This window comes from Cervus elaphus, chromosome X, assembly GCF_910594005.1.
Source record: "Cervus elaphus chromosome X, mCerEla1.1, whole genome shotgun sequence".
Lineage (NCBI taxonomy): Eukaryota > Metazoa > Chordata > Mammalia > Artiodactyla > Cervidae > Cervus > Cervus elaphus.
The window spans coordinates 75,127,628-75,142,193 of record NC_057848.1 but is presented as its reverse complement, the minus strand read 5'-3'; the positions used below and the strand labels follow the sequence as shown (position 1 = coordinate 75,142,193).

Here is a 14,566-nt window from a genome sequence, read left to right as displayed (position 1 = left end):
TAGGAATTCTATTTCCAATTTGCACTTGGGACTCCAGAATTAAACCCCCTGATGTGGCCGCCCCAGAGGGAGAAGTTACCTCCCTCACGTTAGCCCAGCCCCGACTGCTGCACATGGAGCATTTGGGAAATGGCCCAGAGAACCAATGGAACTTCTGAAAAGCGAACAGTCTGAGGAAGGCTTGAATCATCTGTTCCCCACTCTCGACTCTGAAATCCGATGATCATTACATATGATAGAATGCTGGAGGTTCTACGGAAAACATCATTTAAATAAAAAATCACTGGAGGTTCTTATTAGCTTCATAGGTTTTACTCAGGATAGATAAGAGGATCACGTGAATATGAGGACACACTTCAAAAAACATCGTTGTATCGCTATTAAGAGAAAATACTCTTTGAAGTAAAAAAAGTGTCTGAACCAAGGCATGCTATAGCTCAAAGGGAATTAAAGCCCAGAAGTTCCTAAATATAGACTGTTTAGGCTAAGAAGCTTAAATCTGCCCCTTTTTTGAGGAGGTGGTGGTGATGAAAATGTTTATCTTAATTGTGGTGATAGTGCCACAAGGGGGCACCTATCAACAACTCATCAATCTGTATACTTTAAATATGTGACATTTATCATTTGTTAATTACAACAGAAGAGTTAGTACAAAATACATAATATACATGTTTATGTTAATTTTGAAAAAACTCAAAATGGGACATCCATGGTAATGAAAAGTCAAAATAGAAAGGCTCCCCTCCCCAGCTTCATTTGTCAGTGATAACCACATTTAATGAGAATATTTTAAATTATGCCTCCATAACCATAAATATGGTTACATCACTACTTTTTTTTCACTTAGTTAATATTTATTCATCTATTTCAGAGGCATAACTAAAATTGCGTTAAATTCCAGCAGTACATTTCACACATACATACACAGCATACCATGAAAATGATGTTATTACTTACACTTAAAGTTTTAGTATTTATAATTAGAAACAACAGAAGAGTTCAGTGATGAGGCACAAATGTCTAAAAGATTGAGGTATTATTTATTTCAATGAGATATAGGGATAGGGAGTATCATGACTTACGAGATATAGTGAGCATTGTGACTAGCACATTCCTAGAACATATATGAATTTTTTATAAAAATCATTATATAAGGTGAAAATCCATAAAAGGTAATAGTTTCACGTGTGTGTGTGTGTAAGTTAAGTTCCAAATTTGCTTTGCTATATAAATCATAAAAATTTCCTTTAAGGTAAGAACATTTTTTAGGTAGAGAGTTGGCATGCAACTTAAGATCTATATACATTTGTATATTATTCAACTATAACATAAATTATATTACCAGAATTTTTAAATGATGACAAAAACTGAACATAAATTATAAAATCGTGGAAGAGTTTGGAAAGTTTCATTGTATAATGTGTGAATGATACCACTACTTCTTGACTTGTCAGTTTCAAACAGTAGCTAGTGACCTAGCTAGATGACGGAACATGCTTTCTCACACTACTCCCTCCCTCTTCCCAATCTGCTGATTGAAATTGTAATTTCTAGTCCTTTTATTGTCCTTCTGCAGTAGCTGCATCATTAAAAAAAAACTCATGAAATGAGTTTTCGGTGACAGCCATTCTTCTAGGAACCTTGTATGTACTAACTCATTTTATTCTTGGAACAACCTTGTGAGATAAAAACTATCATGGGCCCATTTTCTGATGAGAAACCCATGGCACAGTTAAGTAGTCTGGCCAAGTTCAAGGTGTAGAGCAAGTACTTATACCCAGATAGTCTGCTGCACCACCTCAGTGTGGTGCCACTGTAATTAATGCACAGGAACTAAAGCCATCCAATGTACCTCCACTCCCTCTTAACTCTCTCGAGGGTGGGTAAAGAAAGCAACAGTATGACCTCTTCCCTCACTTCTCCTTGCTCCCTTCAGACCTCCACTCCAGCATGTTTATTTTCACATTTGCTCTGAAACTGCAATTAATTTTGTAATGTTTTGTCTATAAAGAGATAACAACAATTGACAACTAAAAAATAGCACTACAAGCAGCATCCCTGGGCCTTACATGTGAACATGATTCTGATCAAAGGTAGAGAGCAGAGGTTTGAAGCAGGAGGCCTGCAGTCTCTCTCTGCATGCCCGCACCCAGCCTCAGTTTCTACACGTACAAAAGGAGAGGAATCTACGAATGGCTGTGAAGTCCTGACCAGTCCCCAAACCCTAGCGGCCACTTAGGCTTCCTTGGAAGAGTTCGGAAAACTCGGTGTAGGGGTGGGGGGCAGCAATCAGCACAGTGGTTAAAGCACAACTCAGGAGTCAAATCCTGCAATCAGCGCTGATGGCCCTCAAGACCTCAGGCAGCTGCACAGGCTGTATCACTTTTTTACATCATTTATCCTATAAGGAACTGGTAAACCTGTTTACCTGAGTTCTGTCAGTTGTTATAGCAAATGAACGAACTCAGGGAGGGAGCTGTGGGCACCCCCCAATTTGTAGCCAAGCCAAGCAGAAGTTCCAGGTAACCTGGGAACCCACTACCTGAAACTGGACAACTGAAGTGAGAAGTTTTGTGGGCTGAGCCCTTAACCTGTGGGGTCTGCACTAACTCCGGTGAGTATCACAACCAAATTGAATTGTAGAACACTCATCTGGTGTGGGAGAATTTGCCAGTGTGGGAACAAACCCACACATCTGGTGTCACAAGTGTTCTAAGCGGGTGGGGATTCCGACCTAAGCTGACTGGTGTCAGTGCCATGCTCTTCATCTCTACACGGCCCCACCTAAACCTGTTCCCTTTCTGAGTTGGCTGACCAAGGGCCTCAAGGCTTCATGCCCAGAATGCCCTGTTCTGCCTGTCTGGCTCCTCCCACCACACCTTGTGTCCTTGTCTGTTGCAACACTCACCACAGTTCAACTTGTACTGTATTTTTTTGAGTCTCTTTCCTCTATTATGAATTCCATGCAGCCCAGCCCCTGTGCACATTAGGTACTCACATCACATTTTTGGAAGTGGACCTGTGTTCAGCAATTATAATACACTCCTGTTGTACTCATTTTTACATATCATATACATTTTCATAGAGTAATAGCATACCATAAATGAGCACTACATGCATTTCACACATACGCTGCCCTTTTTAATACATTAAACCTCCGCTATAATATCCACTTTACAGATGAGAACACTTGAGGCTCAGCAAGATAAAGTAACTTGTTGAGCAGCTAGTCAGGTACAGGGTGGGACTCAAGGCAAAGTGCCCCGACTCCAAATTTTATGACCTTTCTGATAAACCATATGATCCTAAGTCAAATAGCAGTTTTTTAATAAATGTGTTATCTTTGAGCCTATGCCTCTAAGAGTTTCTTTCCACAAAAAGACTGTAATAGTGGAGTAAAAACATTCTAACATCTTTATTTGCATAACTATATGCTTCATTTAAATAATACTTCTGATATATCATGAATTGTTGGAAATATTAATCAAAATTTATTCTACATGCAATATAGAGTCATTCAGCAGTCTAAAAAATCTTGATCTTTTAAAAATTTAATTTCTAACTTTGAGATAACTGTTGATTCATAAGCATTTGTAAGATTAAGAGAGATTCCATGTACCATGTCACCAAATTTTAGTTGTATATTATAAAACTACAGAACAATACCAGAACCAGGGCCCTGACACTGACACAGCCAAGATGCAGAACAATTTCCTCATCACCTAACGTTGCTCTTTTATGGCCACATCCACTTCCCTCCCAGCCCTTTCCCTTCTCAGGCCCCGGCAACCACTAATCTGTTCTCCATTTCTATAATTTTGTCATTTGAAGACTGTTACACAAATGAAGGGCTTCCCTGAAATCTCGGATGGTAAAGAATCCACCTGCAATGCAGGAGAGCCAGGTTTGATCCCTGAGTCGGGAAGATCCCCTGGAGAAGGGAATGGAAACCCAATCCAGTATTCTTGCCTGGAGAATTCTATGAACAAAGGAGCCTGGCGGGCTACAGTCCATGGGGTCGCAGAGTTGGACATGACTGAGCGGCTCACACACTTTCACTACACAAATGAAATTATACAGCATGTGACCTTTTGGGAGTGGCATTTTTACTCTGTGTAATCCCCTCAAGATTCATTCAATTGTTTTCTCTGCCCTCTCTATTCTGCTGTTGAAACAATCCACTGAGGGTTTAGTGTTTTTCTTTCTTTTTTGTGTGTTTTTTGGGGGGTTGTTTTTTCATTATTGTATTTTTCAGTTTTAAATTTTCCATTTGGTTCTTATCTCATATTCCTTGCTGAAACTCCTATTTTTTGTCTCTCACTTTCTATGTTTTTATTGTTTCAAACATATCCGTAATTGTTTATTGAAGCAATTTTATGATGGCTTCTTTAAAATCTTTTTCACAGAATTCTAAAATCTGTCATCTCGGTTTTGGCATCTACTGATTCTCTTCATTCAGTTTGAGATCTTTCTGGCTCTTGGTATTATGAGTGATTTTCAATGGAAACCTGGCCATTTTGAGCATCATAAGAGTGTGGGTCTTACCTAACCCTTCTGTTATAGCTGTTTCTCTGCCACTGCTCAAGCAGGAGGTGGGTGCGGAGCAGTGCCTCATTACAGGTGGGTTGGGGTACAAGTTCAGTTTCCCCTCTCGGGCCCCACTGACATCAAAGGCCAGGGGTCTCCTAGTTATTTCTGGGTGGGGGTGAGAGTTCCAGGGTCCAGTTAGGCTTCCGCTGATACTTGCCCTGCTGGGAGTTGCAGGAGCACACGTGACTGATAGCACCGATACCACAGTGGGGGTGTGGCTTCCCAGCTGCTGGGTGGTGCTAAAAGTCCTGACTGTCCACCAGGCCTCCCAACACCACAGCTGCCATGCTTGGTGTGCCTCGTTGCAGCCTGGTGAGGGTGGAACCTAGGCTCCCCACTTGGCCTTGCTGGTGGGTGTGGGGCTGCAGCTTTTTCTATGGTGTTTGGCTGGAGCACAGTGGTTAGTGTCTAAAAGTTTTCTTTCTACTCAGCTGTCCCCTTCCTGTCCTTCGGAAAGAGAGACTAGGCTTTTGTTGTCTGCACCCATTGGCATTTCTGGGTTGCTGGCTTCTTCAGCAACAAGTCTGAGACACATGTGGTTAAAAAAAGAAAACAGGGACATTACCACCCCATTGTTCCCTGGGTCCTGAGGTCCCTAACCAGTCTGCCTCCTTCTTTCTACCTTTCAGGGAGCTCTTTTGTTTATCTTATAGATCATGTCCAGGGTATTTATTTATACTGAGAGTGCAAAATAAGAAAAAGTACATCTGCTCCATCTTTCCAGAAGCAGAAGCCCAAACCTTGATATTTTTAAGAAATAATTCTACCCACAAATAATCCCTAGAGATAGGACAGTACTCTGCCATTACAGTGATTACAAACTGGAGGCCTGTTGCTCAAACAGGCAGGAGCATGTTTGTTTTTATAATTAAATTGTTTCTAAGGGGACACACTGCAGTCTCCAGTTCTCCACAGCTCTCTCCCATGTCTGTTTAGCTTGTTAGCTCTCCCCTGTAGACATCTGTGTTTGCAAACTCTGATTTAATAAACAGATCATGAGGCCAAGCTATCAAAAGTGGATTATGCCCATGGATTAAAAATGATCATGCTCAAACTTCGCTCTTTCTAGACTTATACTCAGTTTAAGAAGTATTAACTAAGACCAAGCTCAAGCATAATGAAGCCTTCTCTACACACTGCATCCCACGTCCCTCCAAAGCCCTTCTGGAAATTTTTGTTTAGGATCCAGAATTTAGTCACTGTACTAACTTACTAAATGATTAAATTTAGTACAAGACCCTCTCCATTTTCTCCTTTTTCTTCAGAATATTTAAAGAAGAGATCTAGCTACTGTGTGTGTGGTGATGAGAGTAGCAGAAACAGGAGGGACAGAGGGGTGATGATGATGGTGGTGTTCGTGATGGTGATGTTGGAGCCAGAGGAAAGAGAATGGTCACATTAAAACTATGGTGTCCTAATTTCCTGAAGGCTGGCCAGAATCAAATCCTTTTGGACAAAACACAATTGAAGAATGTTCTAGAAAGAAAGGAATTTAGAGACTTTAAATCTAATCAACTCTTATCCTTACACAAAAGGAAAGTGATACTCAGAGGTTATACAAGGTTACAAAGCTAACCAGTACAGTCTGTATGGCTCCACCATGTTCCCTCTTCTTGACCTAGTTCTGCTTTGCAAACAATGGAAGCTCATCAACTTTGTCACTTGTGCTAACAGTTCCTAAAAATGTTTCATTACAATTTATGACTGTATTTTTTTCATCTAATCTTTGGAACATTACATTCAGATCTTGTTCTTAAATGTTTTGACAAATTCAAGGGAGAGATTTGTACTCTTTCTTAGCCTGTTAAAAATGGAAGCAACTGAGTTAGTAGTAGGGTGGGCAAAGAACACATTTTATTACATTTCTTCTAGTAGCCTTAATTATCAGGTAAATCTTCAAGATGACTTGGTATTAAGGCATACATTTATTAATTTAGTTAATCTGTAATTCACATAATAGCTTTCTACTCTTTCAACAGGGACAATGTTCTCCAAACTTCTGGCATCTTATATACCACCTGTGCAAGTCTGGCTTGCTATACCTGCATGTCACCTGTAATACTAATATTAGTATTTATATTGACTTTAAATCCACTCTTTTTTCATATTTTGCCTGGCTTTAAGCAATAATATCCATCTATTAAATCACAAGTCTGATGTGCCAGTTTTTCTACTGCACATTAAAATAATTATATAACTGTTAAAATATGTTCATGGGCATACCATCTTAACTCTTTTCATGTGACGCCAGTGTTATTCTTGGGTGATCTGATCACCTTGGGTGATCTGACCCTAAGCTGTCAATTTATGATATGGGAAAATAATAAAGCAACTGTACTTTAAAATCTAACATGAGTGATAATTATTCAGGTTTGTAGGAATATACCAGAAATGTATGGTATCATCATCAATTTCAACAGATACAAACCTAGGGAAGCCAAACTTTTCACAATTTATTGTACACAAGAAATACATAAGATCCACTCTTCCCCACCCTCAGAGATTCTGATTCACTGAGTGGGATGCAGATCATGGAAACTGCATTTCTGCAGGCATCCCAGGGAACACCCAAGGGCCACATTTTGAAAAACAGTGAACAGGAAGGCAGGACAAAATTCTTAAAATCACTCTAGCGTTTCAATAGGATGACTTGGTTCAAATCCCAAGTCTAACTGCATGATACTAGTGTTATTTCTTAGTCATATACTAGTGTTATTTCTTAGTCATGTCTGACTTTTTGCACTGGGCTCCTCTGTCCAGGGGATTTTCCAGGCAAGAATACTGGAGTAGGGTGCCATTTCCTTCTCCAGGGGATATTCCAGACCCAGGGATTAAACCCAGTCTCCTGCACTGAAGGCAGATTCTTTACCATCTGAGCCACCATGGAACTGAGTCACTTAATCTTTCTAAGCCTTGCTTTCCTCACCTGTTAAGCGATGATTATAATAAATGCCATCTCACTGGGTTGTCTTAAGAATTAAATGGATAATATATCAAAAAAGTAAGACAAAACCAGAGCCCTACACAGGCTAGAAGGCTTACGAGGGTGAGGATGCTGAACTACTCTCAGCAGCTACAACTGAGAACACAATCAGCATTCCAAATCAAGATGCAAGGGGCCTGCTCCAGAAAAACATCTGCTCCCATTTCACTACCGACATTGAGTCTAACCTATAATAAACTAACCCCCAAATTGAGTGCCTGTTTCAAATAAGATATTTGCACAATACATAATCTCAAGTATTATTGACTGATGACTGCATGCTAAATCCTCAAGGAATTGTATCTAGGCCTTCAGGGCCAATGCCAGGCACAGCTCCCGTGCCAGAGGTGTCCCAAAGGCCTGTTTGGGATACCCTGATTTTAAGAACTACTTTATATACAGCATGTAAAATTATCTGTGGTTTAGAAACATTTTATGCTTTTATTATTTAAAAGAACTCTCTTCTTAAAGAAAACACAACTCTTGAATTATTAATTTAACACCAAATTTGCAGACTTGGCTACAGGACTAATCTAACAAAGACAGTGATTAAAAAAAAAAATGGTCTCACAATGCTGCTGCTGCTAAGTCTCTTCAGTCATATCTGACTCTGTGCGACCCCATAGATGGCAGCCCACCAGGCTCCTCTGTCCCTGGGATTCTCCAGGCAAGAATACTGGAGTGGGTTACTATTTTCTTCTCCAATGCATGCATGCATGCTAAGTCACTTCAGTCATGTTTGACTCAGTGCGACCCTATGGACAGCAGCCCACCAGGCTCCTCTGTCCACGGGATTCTCTAGGCAAGAATACTGGAGTGGGTTGCCATTTCCTTCTCCAGCTCTCACAATAATTCATCTAAAATTTTAGCTATGATCTGATGTAGGTACTTAAAATTCAATTTTCAAAACATGGAAAAGCATTCTTTTTCTCTGTATACCATCTGTTAAACCATTCCAACATGAGCTAATTCTGCTATACAAAATTCATAAATAGACTAAAATTAAAAAAAAAAAAAACTTTAGTTGCTTCATGTTAAAGTATAGATTCAGTCTTATCTATTCATGTAGAGGTTAGATAGTTATCACATGGTCACCATTCTTTTCTAGAACCCACATAGCACTAACAACTATTCAACAATAAATGAAAACATTACAGGTAACTCATAACTGTCTGTAAAGAAAAATCAGTCCACGGTCCGAGAGCCATTCTCTGCTTATCTGGGTCCTGGAGCCTCTCCCTCAGTGGGGCAGTGTCTCAGCTATGGTGGGGGCAGGAGGGCACCTGGGACCGGTGGGTCAGCAGCTGGCCAGTGCCCAGCCACTCAGGCATAGGTGACGCAGCAAACACTTCTCCCACCTGGAAACAGCATATCTGCCCACCAGCTCTTGTGGAACAGGAGCCCCAGCTGCTCCTACGTGGGCAAACACAAAAACCAGACAGCAGGGAAACCTATCCAGAACTATACTGCCACTCTTTTGGCTGGGCATATTATCCAATCTCTATTCAGCCACAGCCATGCCTTCCTCTGGGAGGCGTAATAGATAGTATCCAGTGGCTTGGATGAAGCAAGTTCAACACCATAGCCAAATCTCAATTACACACCCCCTGGAGTCAGTTTCTGCACTTGTTACAGGGCAAGCTGAAGAGGAAGTGAGGTGAGAGCCCTTCAACAAGGACAGCTATTAAGAATGACTTAAGATCGTTATCACAGCTCCTGAACTCCTTGTAAGATTTGATGCCTGGCAAGGGCCATGATTTTGAGAGCTGTTGACCCAGGGTACTAAAATGTAATTCGTCCATACTTGTGAAAATCCATTCTCTCTTACCAGTGGGCAAAAATGACTATAATAAACTGAAACCTCAATTCAAGCAAACTCTACCACTGAAATTAAACATGGTTTCACTGAATGTACCTGTTAATAGTTTCTTGACATTAAAACAAAGTTAGTCTTTAGCCTTAATAAAGATGGAGCACGCAAGCATTTTATTTGTTAATTGATTCAACAAAATTTTATTGAGCACCTGTTATGTTCCAGGATCGTGCTGGGGGAGCAGTGGTGAGAAAAAGAGCCCCAGTTTCTGCTGACAAGGAGCTTATCACTCTTAACTTTAGAATAAGCAGGGAATCCAACTTTTAAAATAAACAAGAAGAGATTTCTCAATTCAATAAGGACTAAAAAATGAGGCTGCCCATACAATATTCTTGAGATTTTACAAGTTTTTTTTTGCATTCCAGTATCACATATTAATGCTGAAAACCCACAGGTAGTACATAAATACAGAAACAAACTGTGAAGTTAGAGAAATCCTATCAGATGTTTTCTGAAATTCAGAATACTAATAAAGAATATTATAGGCATTTATTATAATCAAATCTAAAAATATAATACATAATAAAATACATAATAAGATAATAAAATGGAACTGGATTTTCAAAAGAATGATCATAATCAAAAGTCAACTTTTCCTCTTGGTTATAAAACTATGATCACATATACCTGATCCTGGTAAAAATGTCTCTTCTAAAGTTCAGATTTAACAACAGAGGACATTTCACCCTTGTTCCCAAGCAAATGGCCAGTGAGCATCAGGGGGCCAAAGTCTTATCTGAATTAAATTTGCAAAGCTTCTTGGCTACTCGGTATATTGAAAATGAATTAAGGACTCAATTCTGCTTACCTTGTAATCTCTGGATACATTTTCTGATGTCACTGAACCTGAAATCTGACTAGAAATTGTAGCAGCTATAAGCTGTTTACACCATTCAACATGTGATCCTGTAGGACTAAAAGAAATAGTGCAATTAAAATATTTTAAGACATAGGCTCTGAGTGAGAAAAATGAGCACAGACTAGGGATATATGTACACTTCCTTTTTAGAAAACAAACTTCAATTAGGCTATTTGCTTACCTTTACATTTACTATAAGAACTGAAATACTGACTGACAACCAAGAAGTAAGAATAGGTTCCAGGGTGATTTGAAATAAACCAACTAATTTATTTTAAGGTTAAGATTCTAGACCTCAGACAGCTAAGCATGTTATTTTCTAGCCTTTAATGAAATATTACTCAGTTACAACTATACAGAGTGAATATTCTCAGTGTAAGTAGAAAATTAATTCTAAAGTGAAATATTTATCTTACAGCATATGCTCTTCAAAAATGCAATCAATTTCATGTTGGTAGCTTTAAATCTATAAAATGATGTAATTTCAAGTGAATCAAAGTGACTCTTAATGGAGCAAAGCTGATTGTAGGATTTTAAAAAGAACAGACTAGAGAAGTTATGTCCTATGTGTAGTAATAATGCAACCTTACATTTCTGTAAGTGCTTTGATAACTTACAAAAGGCTCTACCAGTCCATTATTATATCAGAGCCTGACAACCACAAGTGATAAGAAGGCAGAGCAGGGACTAAACGACAGGTTTCTGAGATGAGAAAATTGAGGTGCAGAAGTGACAAGGCCCATCAGAAAGTGGTAGGCCTGCCTCCAGCTCCACTGGGGCTGTCCTTCCACGATGCAGCACCACCAGTAATGACCAACTCATGGAGCCAGAGGGCAAAAACCCAGGCCAGTGCCACGGATGCTCACCACTGCCTTATACGAGAATACAACAATGCAGAGAAAATGGCATCTCCTACTTGCGTGCTGCTCTCAAGTGTTCAACACATTTCTGCACATGGCCTCACCCAAGCCTCATAGTGACCTGCCTTACAGAGGAGAAAACTAAGGCTCTAGTGTTTGACCAAGGTCCCGTGGTTGGTAAGTGGTCAGGCTCTTCTCACCTGACTTAAAGGACCATGTCAGCAATCTAGGCACAGAGGGAATTAAAAATGGCCCCCAGAAGGCAGTCTCCTTTCTCAACTCACGAAAGCACTGAAGAAATCAAGTTAAAGGGCATAAGATACTTATGAGAGTTTACCTCGCAGGTAGCTTTCACTGTGAATAATGTTTCAGACCCTTTGAAAATCTCATCACTAATGAAATCCACACTCGTGTACTGGAAGGACAGAAAAACTTGGAATCCCTAGGCAGTGTGTAAAATAACCTAAATAGTAAAATAAAGACACTTGACATGCTCTACCAGTGATCTAAATTACATTCTCTGACCAAGACAGCCCAGTGGTTGTCTGTGGGGCTGGAAATATAAGTCAGAATATTCACTGAATGGGCAGACATTCCTATCATACTCTAGGAGCCTATTTACCACAATTAATAACTTAAGAGGAAGGAGGAGGGGAAAGGGAGAGAGATTGGTTTCCTTTTAAAGGCTAAGTCACCTTTATTGCCTGGTCCTATCACACTTCTCTTGGCATGCTGCACTTTTTTCCGTCAGCACCCACCCCTGATAGCAAATCTAACAGTAGGAACCTGCCTGTTCACCCACCACGGGGGTGGGAGGGCTGTTGTTACCCTCTGCCAAGCATCCTCTCCCCTTCCTTCTGATAAGGATGCCTCTGAGAACTGTAGGAAATTGTCCCTCCCCATTTCATCAGCAGGAGGAGGAAGGGAACATCCTCCTTCCCACCCCCACTTGGAGGGGAGTAACCCAGGTCGCCAGGCCAATCCCAAGCTTTCCCATTGGATCAGAGGTGTTCCCAGCCCCAGTGCTGCTGGAGGCCATTCCCACCCCACCACCTTGAGGAACCCATAGAGATAAAGAGTAACACAAGAAAAAAAAAAACAAAAAAACAAAACAGAGATGGGGAGCCCCAACCACAGTGCTTGCAACTCTGGCTGTAAACATGCCCGTGGCCACCTTTCCCCCTGTCTGCAGCAGTGATGGAGCCAAGGCATTTCCTTCCCGGCTGGAGCTAGAATGATTTGTGGTTTTTGTACCTGCAACCAGAAGCATCCTGGCTAACAGAGTTATGAACAGTGTGGTATGGTGGACAAGTAGACAGGAAGCCTGGACCCGGGTCCTGTTTCTGTCACCAGCTTGAGCAAGCCACATCCTCTTGCAGGCCCACAGCTTTGTCAGCATTTAGAGAAGTACAGTATTCAGAAGAGAGAGGAGGGCCCACAGTCCACAGCTGAGCCACACCTGCAGAGCCAGGGTCTACTCTGGGTACGAGGACAGGACTGAGAGGCCACGTTTCCTCTCCTGTCTCTGCTCTTTGCTCAGCGCAATCTCCCTGCACACTCCTGGTGACAACAGCCACCTGCAGCCTGGGGGTCCCCAGCTTTGTTTCTCCAGCCTGGATGCTCTCAATCCAGAGGCCCAGGATCCCATGGGACAGCTTCACTAGTCAGTCCCAGAAACCCTGCCGGCTCCATGTGTCTAAACCAGCCTCAGTCACCCAGCCTGCAACCTGTTCCTCCACCCTCATGTTTCCTAAGTCAGGGAAAAGCAGAACCTCACCCAGGGACCTCAGACTCCAAAGCTGACATTTACCTTGGGGCCCATACACCTTTTTGCTCTCACATCTGAATGCTCAAGTCTTGTCACTCTGACCTGCTAAGTATCATGAGAAGGCATCTTGCCCACTCCTATTCCAACTCCCTTTTCCAGACAGACACCCATCATTTGTCTGGGTTCCCCTGCCTCATGAATTTAAGCTCCACCTCTAAGCCAGTGACTCCCAAATTCAGGTCTCCAACCAAGACACCACCCCTGAACTCCAGGCCTAAACAAACCAACTGCCTCTTTGACATCTGCTCTGGGACATCCAACTGACATCTCATTGCTGTTCTATCCAGAGTGAGTGCCTGCTAACTTCCTAACCCTGTTCCACTTAGAGGCTTCTCCATCTCGTCCACACTGTCTTCCACAAGCTGAAGACACTGGAACCGTTCTCAATTCTCCCCCTTTCCTAGCCAACTGCAAACCTGCAGCAAACCCTGCTGGCTCTACCCTGCAGATGTCCTTCAGATGATATCTTAAGCCTGACCGCTTCTCCCTTCCTCCAGCCTGCGGCTCCACTCGCGGCCACCATCCTCTCTCATTCTGACTGCAACAGCCTCCCACCTGCTAGACTCTCTGATTCAACTCCTTCCCCTTCCGGTCTGTCATCCGCACAGCAGCCATGGAGAGCTTACTGAAATCTACACCAGGTGTCGTCCCTCCTCTGCTTCACGCCACCCACTCCACCGTCTGTGGCCCCTGTGATCTGACTTTGTCCTCTGCTGCGTCCCCCCAGCGCCCTCTGTGCTGGTGACACGGCTCTCCAAGTTGACCCTTGAACACAGGCCTCAGCCGAGAGTGCTGTCGCCCGGCTACACGCATGACTAGACCCCTCTTCAGGGGTGCTACTGAAATGCCACTTCTCTCCGAAAGGCTTTCCCTGACCACCCTACACAACACTCCCAGCACTGCCCAGAGTGCACACCCCAGCCACTTCCTATCCCTCCCGGATGATTCTTGTCCCCCCGCACCTATCACCATCTAACACGGAACACATGTGACTTGGTCTTTGGTTTCTCTCTCCCACTAAAGATGACCCACGAGGGCAGGGATTTGTCTGTGTGTGCTCCTAGCTGTATCCTCAGGCCTAGCACAGTGCCAGACACAGAGCAGGCTCTCGTATTCACAGCATAAATGACTGAGAGAGGAGCATTTCCAGAACCTACTTAACCTAATTCATTGAGACCACCCTGCCTCCAGTCCCTTCACAACACTACTGCATGGCACTTGTTCTCAAATGCAGAGGCCATCCTGTAGCTTCCCTGATGGAACTCCTCTTGTGACCCCCGTAACTAAGGTGACCATATAATTCCTTTTTCCAAACCAGGACACCAGTGTGAGTTGCAGAAGGACACTACTGATAATCTCACTGGCCCAACCAGTACCCTGTACCATCTGGGGCCAAAGAGATCACACAGTCCACCCTACTTGTAGCTAGGGTGGTTATTAAAAAATGCAGAATTTCAGGCTCTACCCAGGAGGTGGCGGATCAGATTTAGGGTGGGACCTAAGAGTCTGCATTTGAATCAAGCACTAGAGGTGATTCTGACTCGGACTCTACAGAGCTGTTGGAGAAGCACGA

The 14,566-nt window shown here is 42.3% G+C and overlaps 1 protein-coding gene across 5 annotated transcripts in view; it reads right to left on the bottom strand.

Annotated features, from left to right (window-relative positions):
* MTMR1 (myotubularin related protein 1) overlaps positions 1-14,566 on the bottom strand; it is a 60,075-nt gene that overhangs the window by 43,572 nt on the left and 1,937 nt on the right. For all 5 annotated transcript variants that reach the window (XM_043897659.1, XM_043897655.1, XM_043897656.1 and 2 more), the window contains exon 2: positions 10,255-10,360. In XM_043897659.1, coding sequence (XP_043753594.1) covers positions 10,255-10,360 — 106 coding nt within the window. The remainder of the gene's footprint in view (positions 1-10,254; positions 10,361-14,566) is intronic.